At 60.3% G+C, this 27581-nt stretch overlaps 6 protein-coding genes across 10 annotated transcripts in view; 1 reads left to right on the top strand and 5 right to left on the bottom strand.

The window, feature by feature from the left end:
- Positions 1-7009, bottom strand: part of LOC119703758 (myomegalin-like) — a 36471-nt gene extending 29462 nt beyond the window's left edge. The window contains exons 1-2 of one of the 3 annotated variants that reach the window (XM_038144048.1): positions 6749-6924; positions 100-158 (exon numbers count right to left, since the gene is read on the bottom strand). In XM_038144048.1, coding sequence (XP_037999976.1) covers positions 100-158; positions 6749-6768 — 79 coding nt within the window. In that variant the 5' untranslated portion in view covers positions 6769-6924. Of the gene's footprint in view, positions 1-99; positions 159-6748 lie in introns of all 3 variants that reach the window. The other 2 variants (XM_038144050.1, XM_038144049.1) reach the window with 2 other exon arrangements.
- A 3668-nt stretch (positions 7010-10677) lies between these two features.
- On the top strand, positions 10678-14265 carry PHGDH (phosphoglycerate dehydrogenase). The gene is made up of 12 exons (XM_038144958.1): positions 10678-10928; positions 11167-11318; positions 11502-11567; positions 11643-11697; positions 11774-11872; positions 11976-12108; positions 12188-12336; positions 12559-12711; positions 12835-12967; positions 13145-13272; positions 13468-13696; positions 13961-14265. The coding sequence occupies exons 1-12, from the start codon at positions 10791-10793 to the stop codon at positions 14116-14118; spliced, it is 1593 nt and encodes a 530-aa protein (XP_038000886.1). The 5' UTR covers positions 10678-10790; the 3' UTR covers positions 14119-14265.
- A 456-nt stretch (positions 14266-14721) lies between these two features.
- HMGCS2 (3-hydroxy-3-methylglutaryl-CoA synthase 2) lies at positions 14722-18409 on the bottom strand. Of its 2 annotated transcripts, none has more exons than XM_038144961.1 (9): positions 18006-18409; positions 17248-17687; positions 16860-16985; positions 16429-16593; positions 16190-16358; positions 15935-16105; positions 15334-15440; positions 15120-15245; positions 14722-15039 (listed from the first exon to the last, which is right to left on the bottom strand). In XM_038144961.1, exons 1-9 carry the CDS (start codon positions 18047-18049, stop codon positions 14933-14935), a joined length of 1455 nt encoding a protein of 484 aa, XP_038000889.1. In that variant the 5' UTR covers positions 18050-18409; the 3' UTR covers positions 14722-14932. The 2 variants fall into 2 exon arrangements, with proteins under 2 accessions (XP_038000889.1, XP_038000887.1); XM_038144959.1 differs by having other exon boundaries at positions 17937-18399.
- LOC119703630 (cuticle collagen 2C-like) lies at positions 18194-18727 on the bottom strand. The gene has a single exon (XM_038143695.1). It carries the CDS (start codon positions 18725-18727, stop codon positions 18194-18196), a length of 534 nt encoding a protein of 177 aa, XP_037999623.1.
- A 320-nt stretch (positions 18728-19047) lies between these two features.
- Positions 19048-20936, bottom strand: REG4 (regenerating family member 4). Of its 2 annotated transcripts, none has more exons than XM_038144657.1 (6): positions 20823-20936; positions 20039-20114; positions 19823-19920; positions 19604-19741; positions 19418-19523; positions 19048-19253 (listed from the first exon to the last, which is right to left on the bottom strand). In XM_038144657.1, exons 2-6 carry the CDS (start codon positions 20100-20102, stop codon positions 19180-19182), a joined length of 480 nt encoding a protein of 159 aa, XP_038000585.1. In that variant the 5' UTR covers positions 20103-20114; positions 20823-20936; the 3' UTR covers positions 19048-19179. The 2 variants fall into 2 exon arrangements, with proteins under 2 accessions (XP_038000585.1, XP_038000586.1); XM_038144658.1 differs by having other exon boundaries at positions 20039-20146; positions 20823-20914.
- Positions 20937-23798: 2862 nt separating this feature from the next.
- Positions 23799-27581, bottom strand: part of NOTCH2 (notch receptor 2) — an 83010-nt gene continuing 79227 nt past the window's right edge. The window contains exon 33 of the mRNA XM_038143974.1: positions 23799-27499. Coding sequence (XP_037999902.1) covers positions 26159-27499 — 1341 coding nt within the window. The 3' untranslated portion in view covers positions 23799-26158. The remainder of the gene's footprint in view (positions 27500-27581) is intronic.

Here is a 27581-nt window from a genome sequence, read left to right as displayed (position 1 = left end):
AGGGGACGCCTCGGGGCGCAGGGAGCCCCGGCCATCCCCGGGCCATGCGGAGCACGGGAACGGGGCGTGCAGGGTACCGGGGCTCTCGGGGTGCCTTACCCGCCATGCCGCTGGCTCCGGGGACCACGGCTGGCACGGTGTCACTGCTGCAGGGGTCCCTGCAGAGAGCAGCACACGGCCGTGTCACGCACAGCACCGGGGGCACAGGCCGGGGCCCCTGTGCCACCCGCGCTGTGCCGCAGGGAGCGGGGAGGGTGACAGGGGTGCCACCGGTGTCTGCGCACACGTGGGGACACACGTGTGCGTCCCCACAGCCGCTGGGCAGAGGCTCTGAGTGCAAAGACGCGAGGCCCTGGGGGCTGTGCAGATGGCGTGTCCCCTCAGCAGCACTTTAGCTCCATTAGCAGCCCTGTCAGGGCCAGCTGAGCCCCCAGAGCAGACCCCACAGCCCCCAAGGGGGGATCTGGGGCACAAGGCACGGCTGGCCCTGGCTGCTCTCGGAGGGACCCTGTGCCTCCGTGCTGTCATGGCTCGCCAGCTCGTAATTGGGTTTATTTTCAGCTCAGACGTGTGAGTCATTTCATGATTTAAAAGAAAGAAAGAGAAACCGGACAAATTAAAAAACCCCACGTGGATTGTTGAGGGTTTTTCTCCTTTTAAAGAGATCAGAATGTTTATTTTCTAATCTCAGCCTGACAACTTTTTGGTGGGGTCCCAGAGAGGTGGGCACTTGTCCCACCATCAGTGTGGGCACAGCGCCCTGCCCACACGCACAAGGCTGAGCCCCAACAGCCAAGGAGGGCCAGCACGTTCCTGTGGCACGAGCCATGGTAGGGGCCCCAGGACCGTGTCTCCAGAGCCTTGCACACCACACCAGCACCTTGCAGCAAGGGACAGCACTGCCAGCCTGGCAGGGAGCAGGAGAGGCAGACACAGGGTGCCACAGACCCTGCAGCAACAATGCATCATGGAGGGAAACTGAGGCACAATGACAGCACTGGTCAGGTGTGGCTGTGTGCCCTGCCAGACACCATAACCAGTGTGATACCCAGATTCAAAGCGCCCGGAGGTGTTGTACCTGCAGGCGCAGCACCCAGAGGTGCAGTGCCATGGGGCATCTTACCCAGAAGTATGGAACCCAGAGGCACCCAAATTTCAGTAACCAGAAGTGTGACTCCTGAGGAGATCAAGAGGCACAATGCCCAGGGAGGTGTGACCTCTGGAGGCATGACACCCCAGGAGGAGCAGTGCCTCAGGTGTGACACCCAGAGGCAAAATATCCAACACTCAGGATGCACAGGGATGCACAACACTTAAGGAAGCACGGTGCTCAGGGGCATGATATCCCAAGGCATGGTATCCCTGGAGGCAAAATACCCAAAAAGGCACATTAACCGGTGACATAATATGCAAGGCTTGACACCCAGAAGGGCAATACCCAGAGGCACAACAAGCAAGGAGGGATCACAGCCAAGTACTTGATGCACAAGGAGACACAATGCCCAGAGGCAGAATACCCACAGAGGCAGTACAACACCCCAAAGCCTGGGGATGCTGCGGGGTGATGACCAAGGAGCCAGGCAAAGGCTAAGGCTTACCATCTACAGCCTACACTGTTAACTTTGCAGAGGGAGACGTGCACAGCTGACAGAAAGAAAGGATCAGCTGGGCAAAGGAGGAGGTCCTGTGAGATAGGATTGTCCTGCCCTGGCTCTGAAAAACTGCTCAGAACAGAACAAAGTCCTGTGACTAGAACTTTGAAGGACACCATGGCCAAAAAAAAAGTAACTTTTTCCTGATTAAGGATTATTTAAATAATGAAACACACAGCACTACACAGGCAAATGAGCTTAATGAAATACATGCTGCCACATATACTACTCTGTTACTCAATTCTCCACCTACATGCCATATGTAACATAGGAGGAGTGGGATAGGATTGGGCTATACTTAAGGAGGATAAAAATTTCACCTGGTTAGGAGGAAGACCCAAAAATACCTTGGGGACAGTCAATGGGCTACTCCTCTCTCCCTTGTCCCAAGCCAGGGACACCTTGCTAAGTTTCTGCATATTATTATTGTTATTACTTGGCTTAACACAAGCGTGCACCATCGTGAGAGAGAACAGAACAGGCCCAAAAGTGTTGGAAAAACAACAATAAAGTAATTGTTGGTGCAGTATTGCGAGCTCGCTGTCTTGTGTGCAAAAAGAAATCAGAGCACCCTCTCTCCTAAAAAATGGCAGATGTACAATATACTGCTTTAAAATCAGAAAAGGAGCAACTTAAAATGTACTTGGTCACAGCTGAAAATAGGGAAAAGCAACTGCAGAAACATTTAGAGGAAGAGAAGGAGAAAAAAAAAATTGGAAGAAGAGGTAGAGGTGATGCTGGTGTGAGCTCCTGATCTCCCTGACATCATACAGATTAGAAAAAGAATCATATTCCCTGAGGAACAGGATGGAGACATATGGGATGACCCAAATGACAGAAAACTGGGGGAAGATGCATCTTTGTCTCCTTCAAATCCCCCTGAGTATGAAGGCAGATGCATTATAGAAACAGAAGAGACAGCTGAACCTTGGTGAATTGTAAGGAATCATAGCTGAAAAACAATCCCAACTGAATCCCCTGATTCAGTTTGAAAAGTGCTGTGGCCATAAGCCAGGCTGGACTGAAATTCAGCAGGAGGAATCCTATCAGTGCACACATAATAACAGCCCACACATTCTGATTCCAGGTGGGCCTCCTCAACTATTAATGACATTTCTAGTAGATAAGGGAACACAAATTCCAGTATTAACAGAGCAGGACGCTGAAAAACTGGACAGAGTTGAAATCACTGGAGTGAACAGAGCAAGTGCTACATGCCAAACCACCAAGGCTAATTTATGGCTCCCAGGCGATAAGCCCATGTCCTCCCCTCACTGTGCAGCAAAAGATTACAATGAAAACATTTTGGGTTTCAATGTTCTGAGCAGCCAAACCTGGCAGCTGATGCAGAGCAACGTTTGGTCCTCCCGTTCAACCCTCACCCTAAAAGAAATCCAGATCCCACAGTCCATTAACCCATCAGGGCGCTTACCCTCCTTCATTCAAAAGTTGCTAATGTACCTTATTCAAAAGCTGCTAATGTGCATATATATACATTTTTATATATTTATATTTATATTTATATTTATATTTATATTTATATTTATATTTATATTTATATTTATATATAAATGGGCTCCAGAGCCCACTCCTCATGTAATTCACCAATTGGTAATTCACCAAACTTTCACCCCATGTAACTCACCAGTTTGGCTAAAAACTGGACTGGAGATGGCAGTTACCTGTTGATTACTGGCACATCGACAGGTTGGGACCCGATTTGGAGAAAAGAGAGATGCCAATGCCAGTGCTGAGCTTTTAACCACTGCTGTGCCAAATATCGAGGAACTGGTAACTCAGCTTCAGGGAGTGCCCCACTCATGGATGGCAACCCTGGATGTAAAATATATGGTTTTTTGTGATTCCACTCCAGGAACACAAGGCTTCATTCACCTTCACCCAGGGATATAAACACTCTCCCACTATTGCTCATAAAGCCCCGGCAAAGTCTTAGCCACAGCTGTGACCCACCAAATGTTACAATAATCAATAAGTAGATCAATAATATCATCATCATCATCATCATCATCACTGAATCATCCCAGAATGACCTGTTTTGGACAGAATCTTAAAGATCACATCCTTCCAACCCCCCTGCCATAGGCAGGGACATCTTCCACTAGCCAACATTGCTCAGGACCCCACCAAGCCTGACCTTGAACACTTCTGGCAATGGGACATCCACAGCTTCTCTGGGCACCCCAGGCCAGGTCTCATCACCCTCACAGTAAAGAATTTTTCCCTACTATCCAGTTCAAACCTATCTCCTGTCAGTTTGAAGCCATTCCTCCTTGTCCTGTCACTACATGCTCTGGTAAAAAGTCTCCCTCCATCTTTCTTGTGGTCTCCCTTCAGGTACTGGAAGGCCACAATTAGGTGCCCCTGAAGCCTTCTCTTTTCCAGTCTGAAGAAGCAAATTGTCTCATAGAGAGAATTCCCTCAAATTCCCTCATAGAGGTGCTCCATCCCTCTAATCAATTTGGTTGAAGAATACCCTTTGGTGGTCTTGCCCAGAATGAAAAATGTGAGCCTTGAGCAGTCCTGCATCCCAGCATCAGGGGCCCAAGCAGGAGGTTAAGTTCCTGAGAGTCCATTGGATTAAAGAAGCCACTTCTACTGTCCTGCAAATCCCAGAAAAGACAGAACATGGACAGAATCCACCTAACATAAAGGAGTGACAGCAAGTTCTGGGAACTTTAGAATTGTTATTACGACAACTGAGGCTGTCCCATCAGCTTGATCACATACACCTATGGTACCATATGTCATAAATATATACCGTATATATTTAAATATATACCGTATATATTTATGGGGAATGGGGGTTCTGTGTACACAGTTTCCTTTTTAATCTGTGTCCATAGGGGCTGGAAGAGCCAGAGAGAACATTAGACATTAGCTGCCACTCTTTCAATGACACTGGAACAAGATATTCCTATCTAGAGAAGGGCTTGCTGTCCCTGGTGGGGCAGTGACACAAGCAGAACAGATAAGGAAAGAACAAAGGGAAGGACAGAGTGAGAATATTCGGGGAAATACCCAGCTGAGGGATACCAGGCCATCCTATGCTGGTTACAATGCTTCAGACTGGGACCCTGGCAGCAGTCTTAACAACCCAAAAATAACCTTATGCCTGGGAAACAAAATGTTACTGCTCAGGGCCACGCTGAGGCGGGACCATCCCAGGGCAGTGGCTGCCTGCAGGCTCTGAGGTGAGTGAGCCAAACAGCCGCTTTCCCCGAGAGCAGCTGCCCAGCCAGCACCCCGTGCAGCCAGAGCGGCAGCCCCATGCCTGGCCGTGGCAATGCTGGGCCAGCAGGAGCCCAGGGCTCTGCCGCAGCCATGGCAGGTTGGGCTGACTGGGGGCTCCCCCCTCTCTGCCCAACACTGGGAATTTGTTTGCCGTGAAGGGGAGGCCGCTGCAGTGCTGCTGGGGCTGCAGGAGGACAAGAGCCCTTTCATGCCAGCCTGGAGTACGGAACAGAGATGCCGGCACAGCACAGAACGAGGGGGCTCAGCCCTGGGGCCCCCCACTCTCCGGGCAGCACTGCCCACTCCCCCCCACGCACCTCCAAGCCCTGGCACGAGGGGCACCACGCGGCCCTGACTCAGAGCACTCACTGACTCACAGCATCTCCCGGGCAGCACACCAGGGCCACTGCAGCCACTCCTCTGCACTGGCACCCCGGGGTGCAGTCAGGAGAGGGGACAACGAAGGGCTGGCAGCCTGGGCCAGGGCACATGGGCTGTGTGAGAGTAGCTGCTGCCCATGGGGAAAGCATCCTGGGGTAAAGCACCCAAAGCAGCGGCCACTAGAACCCAGCAACAGCAACTCACCTCCTCCTGCTGCTGGATCACCTCCTGCGGGGAGACAGATGGACAGAGGGATGGATGGAGAGATAGACGGCAGGCCCCAGCCCCATGCTCAGCAGCAGCCACTGTGTGCCAGCGGCTCCAGGCTGGCAGAGGGGCTGTGGCAAGGGAGGCAAAGGCCAGGGAGAGTGTGGCAGCTCAGATGCCGAGCGTGGCACATCCAGCTCCCCGCTGACTCGTTGGCACAAATGTCTCAGCAAGGGCGGAGTGCCACCACGGAGGAGGTGGAGCGGGGACAGCCGTCCCCGAAGCCGGTGGCTGCCTGAGTGTGCGAGCGCAGCACGGAGCGCACGGCACGGCCAGCCGCCGACCTGCGCACGGGGCACGGAACAAGGTCTGCATTGAGCACGGCCGGCCGGGGGAGCAGGGGCCGGCGCTGCCCACGCTCCGGGCTGGGCGGCTCCCGGCGCGGCACCGCAGGCGTGGCGGCCGGCGCAGCTCCCGGGGCCCGGCGGCCCTGGAGAGCCGCCGGCACAAACGGCCAGGCCAGCGGCTCGGAGCGGAATCGGGGATGGGCACAACCGGGGAAGAGCAGGGGCGACGGAAACGGGGCTGGGGAGATGGGGCAAGCTAAGCTCCCTGCGCCAACAGCAGCAACCTGAGCCCCTTCCTTCAGGGCTGTGCTTGGCCCAGCACCTCCCAGCAAACCTCACATGCCCAGAGCACCGAGGAGAGCTTAGTGATGGAGCAGGCGCCAGCCCAGGATCCTACAGCATCCTACAGCTCCTGCCCTCTCATTTGGCACGCATACATTGCCCTGACACCCACAGGTCCCCATGGCACAGGGCAGCGAACACCAGCGTGCCGCCGGTGCTGGACAAGGGACTCCCGGTCCCTTTCGAGCATACCAGCGGCTCCCGAGTTCTCTTGGGCTTGCCTGGTGCAGGGCCCAGAGAGCCACCAACCCGGGGTGCCAAAGCCCCGCCATAGCCCCAACCCGCGGGACCCCAGCAGCAGGAAGGGACACCCACGGCCCAGGGGAATGGGGCTCGGGACAGGGGGCGCCCGGCCCTGCACAGCCCCGAGGGAGCGCACCGATCCCGCCCGCATCCCGGCGGCACCGATGCCGGGGGGTTCCTGGGCCTCAACCTGTCGCGGCATCGCCACAGCCCAGCGAGGGCACCCGCAGCCCCCGCGTGCCCGGGACGCGCGGACATCGCGACCGCATCACCCCGGACACCCGCACCCGCGGATGTCACACGCGGCACGGACACGCTCCTCACCTCCGCCTCGGGGCTCGCATCCTGCCCCGCCGGGCTCCGCCGCGCCGGGCCGGGTGGCACCGGGCCACGCACCGGCGGCGTCGGGCCGGCCAGCACCGGGCCGGCCACCGAGGGCACCGGGCCGGGCCGCCGGGTCCCCGCAGGCGCTGCCGAGCCGGCCCAGCGTGCGCCGGGGAGGCGGCTCTGCGGCACCGGCCGGCTCCGCCCGCTCCTGCTTCCCCTCCTCCTCCTCCTCCTCCTCCTCTTCGTTCTCCCTGCCTCCATCCTTCATCTTTCCCTGCCTCCCAGCATCCTTCCCTCTCTCCCTCCTTCTGACCCCGCATCCTTCCCTCCCTCCCTCCCTCCCTCCCTCCTTCTGACCCCGCACCCTTCCTTCCCTCCCTCCATCCCTCCCTCTGACCCCGCATCTTTCCTTCCCCTCTCCCTCCCTCTGCCCTCTCCCTGATCCCTCTCTCCATCCACCCTTAATCTCTCCAGCCACGCACCGTCCTGTCCCGGCTGACACATCCACCTCCCCGCCCCAATTCCCCACTCCAGCCAGTCCCTCTGGACTGAACCCCAGCCCTTCCTCACACTTCAGTCCCCCAGAAACAATCCATGATCCCTTCTTCTCCCCTCTCAATCCTTCTTCCAACTTCACGGTCTCCCCAAAAGACACCCAATTAGCTAGGATCCCCATGGCATCCAGCCTGACACCATAATTACCTGCCCAGTCATCCTTGGATGCCTCCATCCCAACGTGACATCCCCTATTCCCTTTGCCACCCCAGAGCCCCGTGAGTCCTGGGTACTGTTCCAGTCCCTCAGCACCCTCATTTACTTTCTAATTGTCCATGACTTCCCAGTCCTCCACTGGGATATTCCTATAGCCCTTGATCCCCACAGATCCCCTTGAACACCTACCATCCCCATCAAACACCCCAAACCTCCCCATCCCTTTTCTTTGCCACTCCCCATCCCAGCTCCAGTAACCCCAGTCCCCTCTGACACCCCCAACTCCTTTACCTGCTGGACACCCCAATACCAGCACTGCCCCTGGCTGCTCCCCCAGCCCCATTCTCTCTGCAGGGACCCTCCCCCTAATTCCCTGCTGCTTGGCCCCATTCTCCTCTGTCCTGCGCTGCCACAGCCCTTCAACCAGCTGTCGCCACGGCCACCCTCCTGACACCAAGCAGAGTGTGTCCTTGTTTGGAATGAGGACCAAGGAGCCAGGTGAGGGCTCAGGGCTCCTCTCCATACCCTCTGTGTTACCTGTGTGGATGGAGAACCACAGAGCTGGTGGCAAGAAAGGAGGAGGAGGTCCTGTGGTGATGGGGTGATTCTGCTTTGGCTCTGACAAATGGATCAAAGTCGTATGACCAGAAATTTGGAGGACAAAAAAAAAAGCCAAAAAAGCAACTTTTATCTGATTAAGGGCCATTTAAATATTAACACACACCCCCTGCATATGCTAATAAGCTTAATGGTACATGGTACCACATCTGTAGCTCCATACTCCCCACTTAGGTTGTGCTCTACATAACATAGGAGTCGGGGGAGAAGTTTGGGCTGGATATAAGGAGGGTAGGAATTTTACCTGATTAGGAGGAAGACCCAAAAATACCTGGGAGACAGAATGGGCTACTCTCCTCTCCCTCCTCCCTAGTGGAGACACCTTCGTGGTAAGTTTCTGCATAACAATTGTTATTATCACCACACAACATTACTGTTACTGTTAAAACTCTATTGCTGCTGGTGCCTTTATCACCAGCAATTCTGTATTTGTATTTCTGCTTTTCTGCTGCTTCCATGTACTGCACTATTCATGAATCTGTGATTAGGAAGGTTTTTATGGAATGTGACCAAACCCATGGTGTTGAATTAATAAACTGCACTATTTGTGAAGCTGCACTCATGGAATTCCCTACTGAACACAACCAGACCTATAGTGCCAAATTGCTTGTACTCAGAAATTCAGCTGTCCCCAGCCCTCTGAACTGTGAAGACCAGCTGGAACACAGGTGCGTTTATTTTCTGACAAATTTCTTATTCTAAACGCAACACCTGGTACAAACGGGGTCAGCAGAGGGGTGCTGTGCCCCCTCCACCCCCTCCCTTTATCCCCGTTGTGACTCATCAGCCACCACAGCCCCAGTCCCCCGGCACCCATCCTGCTGGCCCTGCCACCTTTGGGTCCCCTCCGGCCGGCTCTCTTGGGGGCCAGGGAGTGGGGGGACATGGGGACATGCCTGCTGGCACAGCCACGCCGCCATCGCTGTCCGTGTCCCAGCAGGCCCGCGGCGAGGCGCGGGGTGCCGTGGGGCTGTGCCTCTGGCCACGGTCCCCAGGAGAGGGCACCAGCCGGCCGGGAAAGCCGCAAACGCGCTGGCAGCGATGGCTTGGCCACGCGTGTCCTCCGCACAAACATGCCACGGGCGTGGGAGAGGAGCCACCGGGAACCTGGGCAGGCCCGGGCGGTGCCGGCACGGGGAGCAGGGCGCCGGGATGGCAGGTCCTGGTGTGTCCTGCGGACACCTGGAGCAAGGTCCTAATGGCTGTAACAGAGGCGGGCGCCCGGCTGTGCCGAGGGCTGCGGGGCCGTGTCCCAGCCGCAGCAGATCCCGCAGGGCCGGTGTCCCCAGCCCACGCCACGCGGGAGGCCGTGGCGAGGCTGCCCTGTCGCGCTGCCCGGGTCACAGTTCCCTGCCGAGGGCCGTTCCGGGATCGCTGCGGATTTCACCAGCCGCTGCCCTTGACCGCATCTCTCACCCCGTGCCGGCCGCCCTGGACTTTCCCCGCTCTGGCGTCACGGTTGTTCCCTGGCCGTGGCTGCAGGGCTCAGGATGGTGCCAGGCTGTGCGCAGCTCCGGGCTGTGCAAAGCGCTGCGCTCTCCCACCTCGGCGGCGCTGCCTGCGGCGAGGACACTCATCCTCCTCTGGCCACCTCCTGTCTGCTAGGACAGGTCTGTCACTTGGGCTCCGCTTGGTCCAACAGCCTCCGGGGCCACCCAGGTCCCACACGGGCAGCTTGGTCCAGACCTGCTCCCTGGGGCACGCAGAGCCTGGGGACGGGCCCACTCCCATTAGCACCTGGCTTGGCAGCACTGAGTGGGTTCTGCCCACCCCCCCATGCGTGGAAAGTGCTGGAAGGCAGGGCCAGTCCCTGCTCCCCATGGGCAGATCTGCGGTGTGCCTGGTCCAGGTGCCCGGTGAAGGTCGGGCCGCATCCCTTGCCATCCACACGCCGGGTCTCCCGGCCCCCTCACCATCGTGTGTCGGGGCCAGCGCTTCCCACTGCGAGGTCACTGGACGCGGCCACCTGGCTCTTGCCGCATGGAGGGCGTTTGCTGGGTGGCTCCCATGCACCCCACGTCATTGGGAGCCAGCGGCCAGGGCTGGCCCCGTGTCCCCTGCCCCTTATCAGGGGCATTGCTCAACAGCAGGCACCAAGTCGGGGTGGGCAGGGGTCGCGGCAGTGCCTCACTTCTGAGCTGTGGGGTCTGGGAAACCCCCATTCCTGGGCGAGCTGGGGAGGGCCTGTCTGGGTTCGCCACGGGCTGGGCTGCTCCCTGCCAGCGGCACCCCCAGCTTTGTGGGGAGCGCCATCGTGGCTGCCACTGCCGTCCCCCACCTGCCTTACTAAGCTGTTTAACGCGGGACGGAGAAACTGAGGCACGGGCGGGGTGCGCAGGGTCGGGACAGGCTGCCCCCGGTTTTCGTGGCTCCCCGACCCACGGGGTCCAGGCAGGGCACCTCCTTCCTTTTCTCCGGGCCTGCTGGGGGGGCCCGGCCTAGACCTGGCCCCGCACCCCTCGCCTCCTCCCTCCCTCCCTCCCCCCGGGGGCGGGGGGGATGAGGGGGGGACCGGGCGGGCTGGGGCGGGGAGGGGAAGGGAAGGAGGTGGGATTATGGAGACGGGACCCAATGAGCCCGAAAAACGTGCGCCGCTCGCAGCCCTTTTAGCGCGGCAGAGGGGCAGCAGCAGCCTCTCGGCGGCGTGCGGAGAGAGCCGGCACCCCCGTCCCGTCCCGTCCCTCCCCGTCCCGCCGCGCCCGCTCCCGCCATGGCACTGGGCAAGCTGCAGAAAGTGCTGATCAGCGAAAGCCTGGACCCCTGCTGCCGGGAGATCCTGCAGGCCGGCGGGCTCCGGGTGCAGGAGAAGCCCGGGCTGAGCAAGGAGGAGCTGCTGCGGGAGATCCGGGTGAGGCAGGGCTGCACCCACGCGTGGGTGGGTGGGTGGGTGCATGGGTGGGTGGGCACAGCTGCAGACCGGCGGTCCCGGGTGGCAGCGGACCCCTTCGACCGGTCCCCGCCTCCCGTCTGATGCAAGAGCCCGGCCGGTTTCGCACGGCAGATCCCGGACCCCGGCAGCGTCCCGTCACCCACCCGGGGCCACGGCCCCGATCCTGGTCCCATTCGCCGCGTCTGTCACCCCTTAGGACTGCGATGGGCTCATCGTCCGCTCGGCCACCAAAGTCACGGCCGAGGTGCTGGAGGCGGCAGAGAGGCTGCAGGTGGTGGGCAGAGCTGGCACCGGCGTGGACAATGTGGACGTGGAGGCAGCCACCAGGAAGGGCGTCCTGGTCATGAAGTAAGAGAAGGAGTGTGGGGACATCCGTGCCCGTGATCCTGAGGAGGCCGGGGAGACTTCAATAGGGTGCTCTCCCCACCCATGGCACCCCCCGGCACCACCCTGTGTGCCTCCATCCTCGCGGGGCACAGATCCCTGTCAGTCCGGGGGACGCACACCAGTGACACCCCTCTCCATCCCCAGCACACCCACTGGGAACAGCCTCAGCGCCGCCGAGCTCACCTGTGGGATGATCCTGTGCCTGGCCAGGTGAGCACAAGGCAGGATGCGGACAGGCGTGCCCCACCGCCCCCTACCCCGCGCTGACCACAGCCTCCTTTTTAGGCAGATCCCGCAGGCAGCTGCCTCCATGAAGGAGGGCAAGTGGGACCGCAAGAAGGTAGGAGGCCGTGAAGCACCTCTGGGTGGGGGTGTCCATGTGGGGTGTGCTCGCTCACTCTCCCTGTACTCCCCAGTACATGGGCATGGAGCTGAACGGGAAGACGCTGGCCGTGCTGGGGCTGGGACGCATCGGCAGGGAGGTGGCCACTCGCATGCAGGCTTTTGGCATGAAGGTGAGGAGATAGGGCAGGGAGGAACGATGGGGAGCATCGACCTTCCTGACCTGGCCAGAGCCACTGCGCCAGGCTGTAAGAGTGAGTGCCTGCTCTGCCTCAGACCATCGGCTACGATCCCATCATCACCCCCGATGTCTCAGCCACCTTTGGTGTGGAGCAGCTGCCGCTGGAGCAGATCTGGCCCCGCTGCGACTTCATCACAGTGCACACACCACTGCTGCCCTCCACCACGGGTATGAAGCGGGCACGATCACAGGGAGGTTTGGGGAGAGCTGGGGCAGCCCCCTTCTGCTCACAGCCATCCTTCCGCAGGGCTCCTGAACGACAGCACCTTTGCCAAGTGCCGCCGTGGCGTGCAGGTGGTGAACTGTGCCCGCGGTGGCATCGTGGATGAGGGCGCGCTGCTGCGGGCGCTGCAGTCGGGGCAGTGTGGTGGGGCCGCCCTCGATGTCTTCACACAGGTGAGTGGGGCTGTGGGGACCCTCTGAGCTTGGCTCTCTCTCTCTCAGCACCACCTTAATTTTGCCCAAACCAGGGCAGGGCAGCCTAGCAAACCCTGTGGAGCTGGGACCAGGAACAGCCCTCAGCTTCTCTCCTTGCAAAGGAGGTGGGGTAAATGCCCCCTGCTCCGAGCTCCCAGGTAGGTGCTGGGAGCTGATGGCAGGATGGAACTGTGTCTGCAGGAGCCCCCAAAGGACCGTGAGCTGGTGAACCACCCCAACGTCATCTCCTGCCCACACCTGGGTGCCAGCACACGGGAGGCACAGAGCCGCTGTGGCAAGGAAATCGCCATGCAGATCGTGGACATGGCCACGGGGAAGGGGCTGACCGGCGTAGTGAGTCCCCTGCAGCACCTACCTCCGTGCCTCAGTTACCCCAGCTGTAACCCATGGGTGCACTGAGAGCAGTGCTCCTTGGGGGATCCCTGGCAGGCTCTCAGCGCTCACTCTGTCCTGCAGGTTAACGGGCAAGCTCTCAGCAAGGCTTTTTCACCCCAGACCAAGCCCTGGATCACCCTGGCCAGGGCCCTGGGCACGGTGCTGTGCACGGCGGGCAAGCAAGTGCAGGGCAGTGTGCAGGTCTGCACCCTAGGTGAGCCTGGGTGTGGGGACCCCAATGGGCAGGCAGGAGACCAGATGGACAGGAAGGTGGTTAACAGAGGGATTTGATGGATTGGCTGGGTGGAAGGACCAGCCCCAGGCTGGCCACTCCGCTGCAGGCTTGACCTCTTTGCTGCTGGCTCATGCACACCTCCTCTCTGCACCCCAGGGACACCCCTGAAGGAGGCTGGGAGCTACCTGACGCCTGCTGTGGCTGCAGGCATGCTGGCTGGAGGGATACAGAAGGAGGTGACCCTGGTGAATGCCACACTGCTGGCCCAGGAGGCTGGGCTGAAGGTGCGTGGACACCCGGGCTCTGCACCCCAGCCTGGTGTGCCTTCCCCAGCAAGCAGCATGAGCCTGGGGACACCCTACTGTGCTGCTAATGCAGCACTGAGGCTGGGTGTTCCCTGGGGTGCTTCCAAGGACATCCCTTCCCTGCCCCAGCCACACGCGGGACCTGGGCACTGAGTGGCCGTGTCTCTCTGACAGGTCACAGCCACCCACAGCGATGTGGCCCCTGAGCCCGACAGCAGCACTGGTCTGGTGCAGGTGTCCTTGCAGGGCACCCCGCACCAGGTGACAGGGACAGTGCAGGGCAGCACCCCGGTCCTGCGGCAGATCAACGGGGCCACCTTCAAGCTGCCAGCCCCGCTGTCCGGCTCTCTCCTCATCTACAGAGCCAAAGCCTCTGACACCGGTGCTCTGGCCACGCTGACCGGTGAGTCCCTGTGCCAGCCCTGAGCTGCAGGGACAGCCTGGGGCACCCCCACACCCCTGCTGCAGCAGGTGCTGCCTGCAGAGATGGGTGGCTGGGGGTACTGGGCAGGGGGCTGCGTGATGTTGAGCAAAGGCCTTGGGCTGAAGGAAGAAATGGCATCACGGGCCTCTGAGCGGGGGTTGGGGCGAGCAGAGGCTCAGCTCCCTGCTGGCTGCTGGGGCAGTGGGGCAGCCTGTGGTCCCTAATTCCTGTGCTCCTCTCCAGGGCTGCTGAGCAAGGCAGGGGCCCAGCTCCTGTCCTACCACAGCTCCAGCACGGTGGCAGGGGAGCAGTGGAGCGTCGTGGGGCTCTCAGCCCCCCTGCCCAGCCTCGGCGAGCTAAAGCCACGCGTCACGGAAATCTTCCAGCTCCACCTGCCATAGACCCCAACTGCTGGCAAGGACTCTCCCCACGGCCGCAGCATCTGGGCCCTCCCCCAGCTGGGGAAACATTGCACATGGCCATCCCTGAGCCCCACACTGGGTTTGGGGTGGCCCCACGTTCAATAAAGGGTCTAGAAGGAGACAGCATGTGGTGCCTTGTGTAGTCCTTTGTCCTCAACCCCAAACCCCCTCCCTCCTGCCCCTGCTGCTCCCCGGCCCTGCTGCTGTTTGCTGAAGGGTGCAAAGGTTCCTGTGGCTGCTGAGGTCCTGTCTGGCCGCAGTCCCGTGATGGGACATGGCCCAGAGAGCAGCACTGCAAGGGGCACGAGCCCCACCCCGTGAGCCACTGCATTGCCTGTGCCCTCCTGCCCACAGGTTTTACCATGAGGATGTTTCAATTTAATGACATCATGGGGAAAATGCCATCTTGCCCCCATAAACTGTCGACTGGGAAGCTGAAGCTTACTTGAGTCCCCCAGACCGCCAGGGCAAACTCCCACATCTAACAGGGCAGGTGGCCGTGGAATAAATCCCGTAAAGCAGCTGTGATCCGGGCCGGTGGCTGTCAGGTGGGAGGAGACCATTCAAGACCAGGAGCCAGAGCTGGGCTGCTGCCCCCTCCCATCCACACCTTTATTCCTCTGCACTGCCCAGGTGTTTGCAGAAGACGCTGCCATCTCCAACAGCTCTGGGGCCTGAGTCGCTGCCAGCCATTCCCCACCCATACAAAGGGAATTTCCCACACAGACCAGCCCTGGATGCGGGGAACGAACAGGGGGAAAGAGAGCATCCCCCTCCCCAGGGGGATCCCACTCTAGATGGGCTTCCTGGCATATTCGCGGCGGTACTTGGAATCCACCCGGGTCAGGTACCAGGTTCCGGGGAAGAGATCCGCCTGGGAGCCATGGGGAGCGTGGTTGGCTGCGGGGAGAGGGCAGTGATGCTCAGGGGTGCTGCGGGGTCCCAACAGGGCAGGCTCACATCCCTCCAGCCCCACTCACCCAAGTGATGCGTCTCCTCCCGTCGCTTCATGATCTCGGCAAAGTCCTGCGGGGCCACGCGCTTGCGGGCGTCCAGGCGAGCGGGCAGGTCAGCCAGGCTGGAGACCAGCTTGTCCAGGGGTGAGCCTAGCAAGGGGCACCCTGCGTGTGAGATGGCAGCACTGACAGCCCCAGGCTGCCCTCCCTTCCCCGTCCCTCTCCCCCTGGGGCCCACCTGGAGCTGCATCCTGCGAGACACGGAAGGAGAACATGCTGGCCGCCAGTCCTGAGCCGTAGGAGAAGGCACCGATCCGGGAGCCGGCCAGGTCCCGTGCTGAGCACCTGGAGTGAGAGGTGAGGGGGTTACAGGACACTTGGGCTGTGGGGGCAGTGTAGGGGGCTGCCTCCTTTGTAGGCAGGCAGATCCTTGGGGCCACATTTCTGAGGGAGCGTAGCCCTGGAGTGCGGTGGTGCCAGGGAGCCCCAGGACAAGGCTTTTGTTCCCCTCAGAGCCTGTCTGTTCCCATGACTCCTTTCCCATGGGGTCACTCATTCTACTGGGCATGACAACAAGGGTTTTCATCCTCCCAGTGATGACAGAGGGGCTTTATGCTCTGGCCCAGCTCCAGCAAGCTGGGACGAAAAGTCTGGCAGGGAGATGGCCTGCAGCAGGATGCATCCACACTGGGGGTTGTGTGCAATGAAAGGATCAGGTCCTGTTGAGGCAGGGGGAGATGAGGGCTGGGACATGAGTTCTGCCCCTCTATCCAGCCAGGGAGTGCCCTCCCCAAAACGACCTCCTCCCTCTCCCCAAGCCAGCGTTTTGGGGGACTCACTGGGACAGGAGGGAGGCCAGGCAGCCATACATGGATGGTGTGTACATGTTGCCGTTGCGGGAAGAGAGGAGCAGGGAAGGCTTGGTCTTCTGGTTGAAGATGTCCTGGCTGGCAGTCTGGAATGCCTTCTCCACCTCCTTGCTGGTGTAGGTGTCCTCCAGCTTCACACCGCTGCCCAGAGAGAGACCAGCTGGAACCCCAGACCAGCACATGCCTGGCTGGGCTGAGGGATGGGGACACAGCACAGGGACCCACCGGAAGGACTGCAGCCCCTTGTAGAGGCCGGAGGCTGTGTCGGGGTTGGGGGAAGCCAAGAAGTCGTTCAGCAGCAGCCGCCCCACCGACTTCTGCACCAGCTTGCAGAAGGGCGAGTGGAAGATGATGTACTTGAAGTCATCGAGGGTGAAGGGCCTCTGGATGCCAGCTGGGAGGCAACACGGGGCCATCAGTATCCAGGGGGCTGCGCTGGGCACCTCAGGGGCGCTGCCACTCACCCTGCTGCCACTGGGCCTGCGCCTTCCGTCGGTACACGGCGTAGCAGCGGTCCAGCGCCCGCAGGTAGCACTGGATGGAGAGCTGCCCGTCCACCACCGGGTACTCAGAGGAGAGATTCGGCTTGTAGAAGTCGTAGGCGTGCTCCATGTGGGTTCCACGCAGGCCTGGGGGCACGGGGAGAGCCTGCTGTCACAGAGCATTGGGAGGTCCCAGCCCGGCGGCAAACACCCAGGGGTGCTGCCTGCCCCCCCTGGAAGCCAGCAGCCTCTGTGAGTCACTCCATGGTGCCCACAGGAATGTGGCTATCCAGCATCCTGGAGTACCCAGCAGGGTCTGGCTGAGCAGCTCTGCCCAGGGCTAGGACATGGCTGCATGGCCCCCAGGGACAGAACCCATCAGCTCGCCACCCCCAGGGCCTCACGGCACCGACCTCTCTCCAGCACCAGCGGGGCGTTGGGTCCCACCAGCATGGCGATGGCACCGGCACCTCCCGTGGGCCGCGCGTTCCCCGTGGCGTAGACAGCGATGTCCCCACACACCACCACGGCGTAGCGACCTGGGTGGGGGGACAGAGGGACTGACAGGGCCACCAGCGGGTGGAAGCCTCCATCCTGTGGCCCTTGTGTGTTCCCATCTCCATGCTGCCCAGTGTCACACCAAGACAGGCAAGAAACAGGGGTGACGGAGAGCCTGGAGGCCCAGTGGCTCCCTTTGCAGTTGGAGCATCTTTGGGTTTCAGGCCACCTCCTGCCTCCTTCCCCTATCCCATGGCACCCACCTGGCGTCCAGCCCCACGGCATGGTCCCTGCTGTACTCACCGTCCCAGGCACTGGACTCCACCCAGGCGGCCGCGTTGAAGAGCGAGGCCGTGCCCCCGTAGCAGGCGTTGGTGGTGTCGATGCCCTCCACATCAGTGTTGCCAGAGTCGTGGAAAAGTTGCATGAGGACAGTCTTGACGGCCTTGGATTTGTCGATGACGGTCTCGGTGCCCACCTCCAGGCGGCCGATGGCGTCCCAGGAGAGGCGCCCGCGCTCCACCAGCCGCTGCACCACGGTCAGGCACAGGGAGTTGATGTCCTCGTGGGCGGCGCAGAAGCCCATCTGCTTCTGGCCCAGGCCCCGTGTGTACTTGCCGGCCTCCACGCCATCAAACCGCTCCAGCTCCTCCTGATCCACGTACTGGGCAGGGAAGTACACCTCCAGGGCCAGGATGCCCACGTCCTTGGGCCAGGCACCTGTCCCAGCAGCACTGGAGAGGCTGTGGGACAGAGCGAGCGGCAACAATCCCGTGGCAGCCTTGGGCACAGAGGGTGGCCCCGCAGAGATGCCGCCAGCGAGCAGCCCAGGCTGGGAGCACCCCAGATCCCTGGTAGCTCCTTGTGCCTGGCAGTACTGCAGGGAGGAGGGAGAGGCTCCCCTTCCCCAGCAAGGTTTAAGAGCTCAGCCAGCTCCCCAGCCCTACCCTGGGTATGTCTCCATCCCCCCCCCGATCCACGTGGGTGCTCACCATGCCCTCTGCCAAGCCGCGGGGTGCTGGTTGCCCCGGGGTGCCCGCTCGGGCCCCGGCGGTGCCCACCTGGCCCCCCAGCAGCGCGCGGCGCGCCCGACCAAGCGCAGCATCTTCGCCCCGGCCGCTGTGCGGACGAAGGGACGGCCGGACGGACAGGTGGACAGCGGGACGTGCCTTGCGTAGTGCTTTTATAAACTGCGGGGGCAGCTCGGCACAGCCCTCCCGGCCTTTATCAGCCTGCCGGACCCTGGCGCTCAAAGGTCGCCGAGCGCCAGCCAACACAGCAGGGGCAGCGCAGCTTCAGAGGGGGGAGCCTGCGAGGTGTCTTCGTCTCGCGTGCCCCGAAACCTGGGGACACGGAGCCGGAGCTGGGCTGAGCAGCGGGACGGGCTGTCCCGCAGCCCCGGCTGCCCCGGGGCAGCGGCGGCTCCGGTGCCAGGCTCGCCGGCACGGCTGCGGTCGCTGCGCGGCCTCCCCGGCCGCCCCCGCGGGCGCGGGCAGGGAGCAGAGGGCGGCCGGGCTCCGGTGGCGGCACGGTCCGCGCTGCCCGGGGCGCAGTCCGCGCCTGACACGTGCCGCAGCTCTGGGGGGTGAAAACCCCATGGGCTGGGTGGGGGCAGAGCCATCTCCAAAGCAGCGGAGCAAACAGCCACGTGATGCCTGAGGCGAGATAACAGGGGCACAAAAGGGACCTTTGGTCGCGGTGCTGCTGTCAACATGGCCATGGGGCCATGCAGGCCCCGGATCCCTGGGGAGCTGTCTGCGCCTGGGGGACCACCGGTCCCCATGCCTGCGCGCCCACGACAGCTCCCGTCTCCACCCACATCTGTGTGCCAGGTCTCCGCGTCTGCACTTTGGGGACACTCCTGTCCCCCCACCGGCTCCCCAGGGACGCCTGTGGTGTTTGGCACCCGAGGGCTGGTACGAGCAAACCCGAGTGCTCAGCCGGGAGAGCGACGGTCCCCGCAGCTCCTGGGGACTCATCCCCGAACAGCTCTGCCCTCACCGGCAGCGCAGAAGCCTCTGGAAGCCGGGAAGCTCGGGGAGCCGAGGCACAGCCCGTCTCTCTCCCTCACGGACCAGCACCAAGCTCACACAGCACTTGCATGCTTCTTTTTTTTTTTTTTTTTTTTTTTTTTTTAATAAGATAAATGTATTTATAGGAGTTGTGCGGAGAGACACGGAGGTGGCACGGGGGGAACGTCGCCGGCGCGGGGTCCGCCACGGGCCCGGGCTGTGCTCAGTGCAAGGGGTAGAACTTGCAGATGTAGTGATGCTGCCGGGAGCAGTCGGCGCTGGACCACACAGAGAAACCTGCGGGAGGGACAGGCAGGGGGCTGGCGGGGGCCACGGCGAGGACGGGCACCAGCTGCGCCCACCGCAGCCCCGCAAGGGGATGGGACCTGCAGGAGGACGGAGGCGGGGCAGCGCCGGCCGAGCCCAGGCGCTGCCGGTGGGTGCGGGGACCGGGCACTCACCGCTGTGATGGGTCAGCACGGCGCAGCTTCCCCCGTGGGCACCGTTCCCAGGCATCTCACTGGTGGCACTGTAGTCCTTCCCACTCGTCCACTGCCAGGCCTGGCTCTGTGCAGGGCGAGAGGGGTTTAGAGGCCTGGCCCTGCTGTCCTCCCAGCCCCCCATCACCCCTGCCACCCACACCTCACCTCTTTACTCCTTTGGAGTCCAATCCAGACGGGCTGCACACGCTGGTGGTAGGAGATGGCTCTCCGCAGGGTGGCTGCCTCGTGGGCGTCCTCCACCCAGGCCAGGTGGGCGTCTTTCTTGACCTCCTGGCACCGACTCTGCAGGGAGAGGTGTCAGTGCCAGGGCGCCTCAGGGAGATGGGGGGGTCCCTGTTCCGCTGTGTACCCCGCTGGGCTTACCTCAGCCTCGTCCCAGGTCCGGGCCTCGGGGAAGTATTTGAAGCAGCTGAGCTTGTAGTAGGACCAGCCGTCGGGGCAGTAGTTTATGTACCTGCCGTCTGTTTGGGGAGAGCGGCGGGCAGGGATGAGGACAGCCGGCATCGCTGCCTGGAGAGGAGCGGGGCTCCCTCCTGGCCCAGCTACAAAAGCAGCTGCCCCCCGAGCCGTGGCACTCACCGACTGGCCGCAGGAGCCCCACGCAGCCCAGCAGCAGGAGGGCGAATCTGGCCGCAGCCGCCATCCTCCTTGCTCCCTGTAAAGGCTCGGGAGGGTCACGCAGGGTCCCTTGGGGACAGAGGAGGTCCCTACTACCTGTGCCCAGAGAATGCAAACCTGCCCCGCTGGGGCCTGGCCCCTTGGAGCCACCCGGAGGAGATGACAGGCTGTGGCTCCCTCTCTGCCCCCCGGCACAGGTCACTGCCCCATCCGTGCTGCACCCCGTGCCCCAGGCGTGGCTTGGAGTCCCCAGCCCACGCTGGCAGCAGATTGTCCTGGCCCCACCAGTCCCAGACTCATCAGGAGGCATCCAGGAGAGCCAAGCTGCTCTGTGGGGACACGGGGAGGGCGCTGTCGCGGACACGGGTCGGGGGACCCCAGCCAGGCAATGGCACAGGTGGGGCTGCAGGCACTGCGTGCACGGCGGCGTTTTCACGCCCTGAGCTCGTAGCGCTGCCCAGGCCGGGGAGGCAAATCGGCCACATCAGCGCAGCTCCCCTTTATCTGGGCTAATCCCTGGGCACTGGGGCCGATTTGCAGATTCAGCTCGTCTTCCCCTCAAAGAAGCAGCGACAAAAGTCAACGCGGGGCTGAAAAACGCAGCATCACAGCCTGCCCCATCAAGCGAGGGCAGAGCTCGGCTGCCGCGGGAGCTGCCAGGGAGAGGGACCAGCTCCTGTTTGCCCGTGAGCCAGCTCTGAGCATCCCGAGGCCCCAGCTGCCTTGTGAGGGTCCTCTTCCTCACCTGTTGTCCGGAGATGGTGAGGAATAGCGGCTTGTCGCGGGTCACCGGGACAGGAGAGGAGAGGAGCTACCCTTTATAGCCTGGTGCTCACCAGCATCTGTTTGCCCTTCTCAGGTGATTCTCACCATAAAAATCTTACTGCTGACCCCCCTCCATCCCCCCCGCTTTGCTGGAAAATTGCCCAGATCTCCAGTCTGTTTGCATTTAACATATCTCCAGAAAGAGACAGGAAGAACCTGTCCTAGTTGGTCAATAAATCCCCTGCAATCATCATTAATTGCTCCCGCGATACAGATACAATCTTCCAGCCCAGAGCAGCCTGGCATCTGGCAGGGATGCCCGCTGGGCCAGCCCTGGATTGCCCGGGGGCTGGCGGGAGTGAGCCCCGGGGATGATCCCCGATCCCGGCCAGGGCATCCCCGCGGGACCCTGCCGTGGGTGCGACCCCCTGGCACTGCCCCTGTCCCCAAGCACGGGATGGCACCCGGCCGGGCCCCGTGCCCTGCCCGGCTGTGCCATGCGTCACCCACACACCGCCCTTGTTTGAACTGCCGGGGGATGTTTGCGAGCAGGATGCGGGACGCCGGGATGTGGGAACAGCCTGCAGCCGGGGGCTGGCGGTGCCATCAGATAGCGGGCACTGACGCAAGGCTTCGTCACTCTGTGTCCCTCCGGGAGGAAGGGGCAGCTCCCGCAGCAGCAGCCCCTCGCTGCCCCGGGCCCAGGCGGCTCCCTGCAGCCCCAGCCCCGGCACAGGGATGAGCTCCCAGCCCCAGCAGCTGGAGCCCTCCGGCAAGGTCCGGCACAGCCTTCTCTGCCATGGTCCTCGCTCCTCGCCCCAGGGTGTCCTCTGCACCTGTGGAAGGCAGCTGGAGTTCTCCATGTTCCTGCTGCCACCACGCTGCTCTGCAGCGTCACTTCGCTGGCTCCTGATGGACCAGAGCGGCTTTGAAAGATCATCCTGCTGCCAGCTCCGGCCAACGCCTGCCTCTCCCGCCCCAAAACCCTTGGTGGAGGCCGGTGGGAAGGAGGGGAGCTGCCCTCGAGGGCCTGGTGTTCACCAGCGTTAGTGTGACCTGCAGAGGATCCAGACCCAGGGCTGAGCCCTGCTTCCCCCCACACGGGGAGCTTTGTGTCAGGCCAAGGCTTGTGCAGCCCAGGGATCTGCCACGGGCTCTCCTCTGCGGCAGCATCTGCTGAGACACGCAGCCGCTCAACGCTGCTGCACCCACAGGGAGCAGCTCCCTGCCGGCGTGCAGAGGCAGGTCTGGCTTCTGCCCCGGGAAGGGAGCAGGATCAGACCCCCCTCCTTCACCCCCACAGCGGGATAGAGCTGCTTGCTAGGCATCCTCTGGGGTGAGACCTTCTCGTGTCCAAACACAGCTGCTGCTTGCTATCACTTCTGAAAGAAACAACCTGCCACTCATCAGCTGCCCTGATCAATGGCAAAACCCTGTGAACACAGCAACACCCCAGAAAACAGGACTCCACCCTTGATTTATGGAAAAAACAGTGAAAAAGCTACCCCAAAGAGCCTGAGGCTCCTCCACTACTCCTCAGTTAGATAAGGGATGTGGCAGCTCCCTGCCTGGATGGTTCAGTTTGGATGCAGCACAGCAAGTTTCCACAAGCCCCTGGCCATGCCGGGCTGGGGAGGAGGCACGAGGGGCCCCAGGAGACACAGCTTCAAGTCTCAGCCTGAGCACCAGGGAGCTCGATGCTGCTGTGCCAGGGGCTCAGCAGAGCTCGCTAAACTTTGGCACAGATGTGCAAGCTGTGGGAGAACGTGGATGAATGCCTCCCGGAGGTTTGGACTCGCCCAGCTGGCTCTACCAGGAGATAAAGGAGCTGCACTGTTTGAATATTAAACCCTTAAAATGCCCCCAGCAACTTTACCCCAGCTCAGCATCGTAACTCAGCTACTGGCTCCGAGTCCACAGCAAGAGCTGGAGAACAGCCAGGCGAGCACCAGAGGAGCCCAAGGCTTCAGCAGCACCTCTGCTCCAAACACAGCTCAGCAGCCATTGACTGTTTGTTTCTGATTGCTCAAGTCAAACTCTTCAAGCCTGAGACCAGCACAGAGGAGGGGTGATTCCATTTCAGGGGCTGGAGAATCACACATCTTCATGCTCTTAGTCCAGAGAAATGGAGGTTCAGGGGGAACCTTATCACTCTCTACAACAACCTGAAGGGAGGCAGTAGACAGGTGGGGGTTGGTCTCTTCTCCCAGGTAAGAAGCAACAGGAGGAGAGGAAATGGCTTCAGGTTGCACCAGGGGAGATTTAGATAGGATACGAGGGAAAATTCTGTCAATGAAAGTGCAGTCAGGCATTGGATCAGGCTGCTCAGAAAGAGGTGGAATCACCATCCCTGGAATGTTCCAAAAACATCTGTATGTGGCATTTGGGGACATGGTTAAGGGGTGAACACAGCAGTGCCAGGTTAAAGGTTGGACTCGATGATTTTAGGGAGCTGTTCCAGCCTTAAAGATTCCATGCATCAACTGCTGAGACAAAGCCAAGGAGGCAGCCCCAGCTCCAGGGATGAGGGTCCTCTTCCCTACTGGAAGGACAGGAAACAGCCAAGGGAAGCAAGCAGGACCTGAGAGAGCGAGTGAATCCACAGCCCCACTGCCCGGCCCACACTCGCTCACCACCCTCCTGAAAGCCTTCCCTGGCTCCCACAGGCAAGCAAGAGCTCTCACCCAAAGTGCCCAGGAAAGGACCATCCCAGTCCCTCCCCACCCTTCCCAGTAAGCCCAGCTGCTTGGCTGCTGCTTGCTGCCCCCTTCTCAGCTAACCAAGAGACCCAAAATCCATCTGCTACACCCACACCAGGCTGCTTCCAGCTCCCTTGGGTGGAGCTAAGTGGTGGGGTTCATGTGGTGCTGGGACAGAGCACCCCTGACTCATTTATAAGCCAGTGGCTGTGCCATGGTAGCCAGGAAAACAAAATGAAAACAGCAGCACACAGACACTGGGCACATACTTTTTATTCTGGGGATAAAAATTGCTTATACATTTGGCAGCAACTATTTTCATAAAAGACTTTTATAAAAAATGTAAAAATAAGCAAATATTTTCCATTATTAATATAGGAAAATGCTGCTGTGTGAATGGTTACTCTAAAACTTACGAGATAAAATACCACCTTAAGGAGATATTATCTTTACAAGTAGTTAAAAAAAAATAGAGAAGAAAGGCAGAGGGCCATCGTATTAACAGCCAGGCACGGAACTGGCTTCATTCCACAAAAAGCACTCATCTTCTTTTAAAAGGTGGCCACATATATAAAAAGGCACTTGGTTATTTGGAGCTAACGAGCAAAAGCCCTTTGTTTCTTTAGCATCGATGTAGCAACACTTCATTATTTGCAGTGAAAGGTGTACCTGGACAGACCCCCTGGAGGTCTGAGTCAGCTGCACTCCCGCGGCCACGCTGCAGCCGGCGGGCCGGGAACGCTGTGTGCGCCGTGAGAAGCGGCAGCTTCACAACACACAACTAAAAACTTCAGCCCAAAGCGACGGCCCCGGGAACCAGCTCCTCCTGAGGCCCTGCCTTCATGTACCATTGAGTGGAATTGGAAAACAACAACAACAACAACAAAAAAAAAAGCAAAGCAACTTTGACTCTTGATTAGAATGGAAAGGAACACCAGAGACAATACTGTACACGGTAGGGTGTTGGATGGATGGGCTGCTCGCAGGGGAGCGGCCCTCGGTCCTTTGGCAGCAGCCGGCACCCCGAGCTCTTTGGAAGACGTGTCTGCAGCACTCCCCTGAAGAGGTAGGAGCAAACCATCCCCACAATGTTCACTTCGGCTGCTGGCTGGTCTGGGGCCCTTCAGAGAAGCGCTGCTCTTGTGGACACAGCGGAAAGAGCGGCTGTTTGCCTAAGGTCAGTGACAGCTGGCTTCCACAGCTCCAGAACGATGGGGGCAGCCGCACCACGAGCGGCCCTACTGTCCCACAGAGCACACGAGCCACCTCGGCTCGGAGGTCTCCACTCGGGCTGAAGCTGAGAGCAGAGGACAGCCCCAAAGCCGTGCACCCAGCTGCAGGAGGCAAGGGATTCTGAGCTGTTTGGTCTGCTGCCACAGCCCAGCTCCCGGCACGCCGCTCGTGCTGCCGGAGGCCTGCTGGGCAGTCAGTGCCGCGGCCGCCGTGCGCTGCCAGGGCAAGACGAGGCAGCTGTGACCCAGGGCTGCAGCAAAAGGGACACTCTTCGAAGGGCTGGATGTCGTTCCTGACGCAGAAGGACACACACCGCAAACATGTAACCACATGTTTGGCACTTGTTGATAACACCATAAAGAGGCAGCATATGGTATCTGGAGGACAGGACACACAGCCACCCTTGGATGGAGGGGAGGGGACTACTGTGCAAGAACACCGGGAGCTTGTGTTACCAGTTTTTGAAACACTCGTGCTCATCCCAAAAGGCCTGTATCAGTTGCAGTGCATCTTTTCTGGCCTGGGAGCCCACGGAGGCAGTCGTGGACACTCCTGGCAGGATGGGGGCACGGGGAGGGTAGTGTGTCAAAATGGTCAGGGGTGTCTCGAGGAAGAGATGGGCGCACGGGCCACTGTGGGGGGAAGACCAGGCCAGACCAGCGTTTTTGGGAGGGAAAATAACAAAACAAACGACCTAAAAAGACTATATGTATATATAATCTCATAATACCTGGGGAGCAGGCAGTGAGAACACTAAAGGGTGTTAGTGGGTCTCTATAAGGCGAAGACTCCTGAAGAGGAAAGGGTGAAGCTGCGTGACAGGAGGCGTCACTTGACCTGCAGGTGTTTTGGGAGGTCTGTCTCGCTTGCTGGGCAAGAGTGGACGGGGGAAGGAGGGGGGCTAGGAATGTGGGGTGCAGCTCTGAGCTGTGTCAAGACAAGGCAACTTGAACTCGAGGAGAACTAGTAGAAGGTGCTTCAGAGAGAGGTTACGTGGGTAACAGGAGGAGTAACAAAATAAGGATACAAAGCTGGTTTTGGCTAAATTTCTGGAGAAATGACCACAAGATGTATTAAGCTGAAGAGCTGTCTCCCCAAAACAACGGTGGAACGTGTTAAAAAGCAGACTGGAGAATCCAGTGCAGACAGCAGTCACGTCCAGTTGGTCAGAAGCGACCCAGCTGGGTCTTCTCCATCACCAGCTTCTACAGTTCTCCATTTAGCATGAAAGCATGCAAGTCTACAGCGACCACAGTCCCTCCAACGAAAGAACATCCTGGGCTCATTAAGACTCTTGGATACTAAGATGGTTCTTCATTTCCATCCTGGAAGACCTTCATGAGTTCTGGAGTCCGCTTTAGTGGGGCTGCACCGTGGGCAGCCTTCAGGCGTACACCTGCATGTTGTTCCGCTGCTGCTCCGTCATGTGGGCGGCCGCTGGCCCGCGCTGGTTGTTACTGGGACTGGTTGCCACGTCAGACCAGTCGGAGGCAGAGTGTGGGGAAGAGCTCGACCACTGGTCCGGAGATTCGGGCGACGGAGTCAGGTACGGGTGCTCCCCTTGTAAGTGCCGGTTGTGGCTAGGAGTCCGTTCTGTGGCCGAGGAGTAGCAGCTGTGCTGGGAGGGAGGCGTGGGGTACTTCCCCATCGAGCTCTGGAACTGGTGGTAGGCCGGGAGGACCGTCTGAGCCACCTGCCCGTCCTGCTGAGGGATGGCAGCCATGGAGAACGAGGCGCTGGGCAGCTGGGCTAGATCTGGGATCTGGTACATGGAGCTAAGAGGGCCGGCCATGTTCTGAGCGCAGTTTGGTTGGGCCTGCTGTGGCAGTGCTTGCTGGTTTATGCTGCCCTTGGGAACCAGCTGGAAAGTCATGATGGGGGGCAGAGACTCCCTGGACACCCCCAGGTGCTTCGCATCTGCTTGAACCAAGCCGCTCTGCTGAGAAACGCTGGGGTGGGAATGCATCACCTGGGGCACCATGCCAAACATCTCGTTGTACTGGGACTCGTTCACCTCCATGCGGTTCATCCACTCGGTGGAGACGTTGCCGGGCCGCAGCCTGCCGAGCCCGCTGTTGGGAGGGGTGGTTCTGTGCTGCGACAGCAGCTGGCTGACGGACGGCAGCACCGTGCTGGAGCCACGGCCCAGGGGCTGCATCTCGTGGAGGTTGGAGAAGGACATGGTGTGCGCGGCCTGCACCGACGGAGCCGTCAGCAGCGAGCTGGGCGACGAGTGCAGCACCCCCGGTGACGGCATCACGGGAGAGGAGGTTGGTTCAGATGCAAAAGCATGGGGAGACTCCAGGGAATCCACCGGTGACAGGGTCACGGAGCTCTCTGAAAACTGCCCTTTGCCCTCGCTGAGGGACTTCTTCCTCCTCCTCTTTGCATCTTTGGTGAGGCTGGTGGGCATGCCTTTGGCATTCGGTTTTCGTGACTTCTTGCTTAGTGACGCGTGTTTCAGGTTGAGGAAGGACCTGTTGGGGCCACAGATGACTGGGGAGAGGGCAGAGTTCAGCATGGCCCCGGGGTGCCCGGCAGGGCTGTGGGCCACGTTGTACTCGTTGAGGAGCTGCACGATGTCGTGGTGCATCCGGTCCTGGGCCACATCCCGGGGCAGCCGGTCCATGTGGTCCGTGATGTCTCGGTTGGCAAAATGGTCCAGCAGGATTTTTGCGGCTTCAAAGCTGCCTTCCCGAGCAGCGAGGAAGAGTGGAGTCTCCTCCTGGAAACACGGAGTAAATACGTTAGCAGCTTCAGTGTGGGGGGACCAACTTACAACTCATAATCCCTTCTGGTGTGGCGGA

This window comes from Motacilla alba, chromosome 8 (assembly GCF_015832195.1).
Source record: "Motacilla alba alba isolate MOTALB_02 chromosome 8, Motacilla_alba_V1.0_pri, whole genome shotgun sequence".
Classification (NCBI taxonomy): Eukaryota; Metazoa; Chordata; class Aves; order Passeriformes; family Motacillidae; genus Motacilla; species Motacilla alba.
Note: the sequence above shows the minus strand (reverse complement) of the source record. Positions and strands in the feature narration are given on the sequence as shown.

What these genes read in the sequence shown, in the direction of transcription:
- LOC119703630 (XM_038143695.1), bottom strand. Translation starts at nt 18,727, where the DNA reads ATGGGGACCGGTGGTCCCCCAGGCGCAGACAGCTCCCCAGGGATCCGG.
- HMGCS2 (XM_038144959.1), bottom strand. Translation starts at nt 18,049, where the DNA reads ATGCTGCGCTTGGTCGGGCGCGCCGCGCGCTGCTGGGGGGCCAGGTGG. An exon ending in CCCGCTGGTGCTGGAGAGAG is followed by an intron (nt 16,594 to 16,859) that starts GTCGGTGCCGTG and finishes CCGTGCCCCCAG; the next exon opens with GCCTGCGTGGAACCCACATG. An exon ending in AAGGGGCTGCAGTCCTTCCG is followed by an intron (nt 16,106 to 16,189) that starts GTGGGTCCCTGT and finishes CTCTCTGGGCAG; the next exon opens with CGGTGTGAAGCTGGAGGACA.
- REG4 (XM_038144657.1), bottom strand. Translation starts at nt 20,102, where the DNA reads ATGGCGGCTGCGGCCAGATTCGCCCTCCTGCTGCTGGGCTGCGTGGGG. An exon ending in GGGGCTCCTGCGGCCAGTCG is followed by an intron (nt 19,921 to 20,038) that starts GTGAGTGCCACG and finishes CTCCCCAAACAG; the next exon opens with ACGGCAGGTACATAAACTAC. An exon ending in CGTGCTGACCCATCACAGCG is followed by an intron (nt 19,254 to 19,417) that starts GTGAGTGCCCGG and finishes TCCCTCCCGCAG; the next exon opens with GTTTCTCTGTGTGGTCCAGC.
- PHGDH (XM_038144958.1), top strand. Translation starts at nt 10,791, where the DNA reads ATGGCACTGGGCAAGCTGCAGAAAGTGCTGATCAGCGAAAGCCTGGAC. An exon ending in TGCAGGCTTTTGGCATGAAG is followed by an intron (nt 11,873 to 11,975) that starts GTGAGGAGATAG and finishes GCTCTGCCTCAG; the next exon opens with ACCATCGGCTACGATCCCAT. An exon ending in CCCTCGATGTCTTCACACAG is followed by an intron (nt 12,337 to 12,558) that starts GTGAGTGGGGCT and finishes CTGTGTCTGCAG; the next exon opens with GAGCCCCCAAAGGACCGTGA.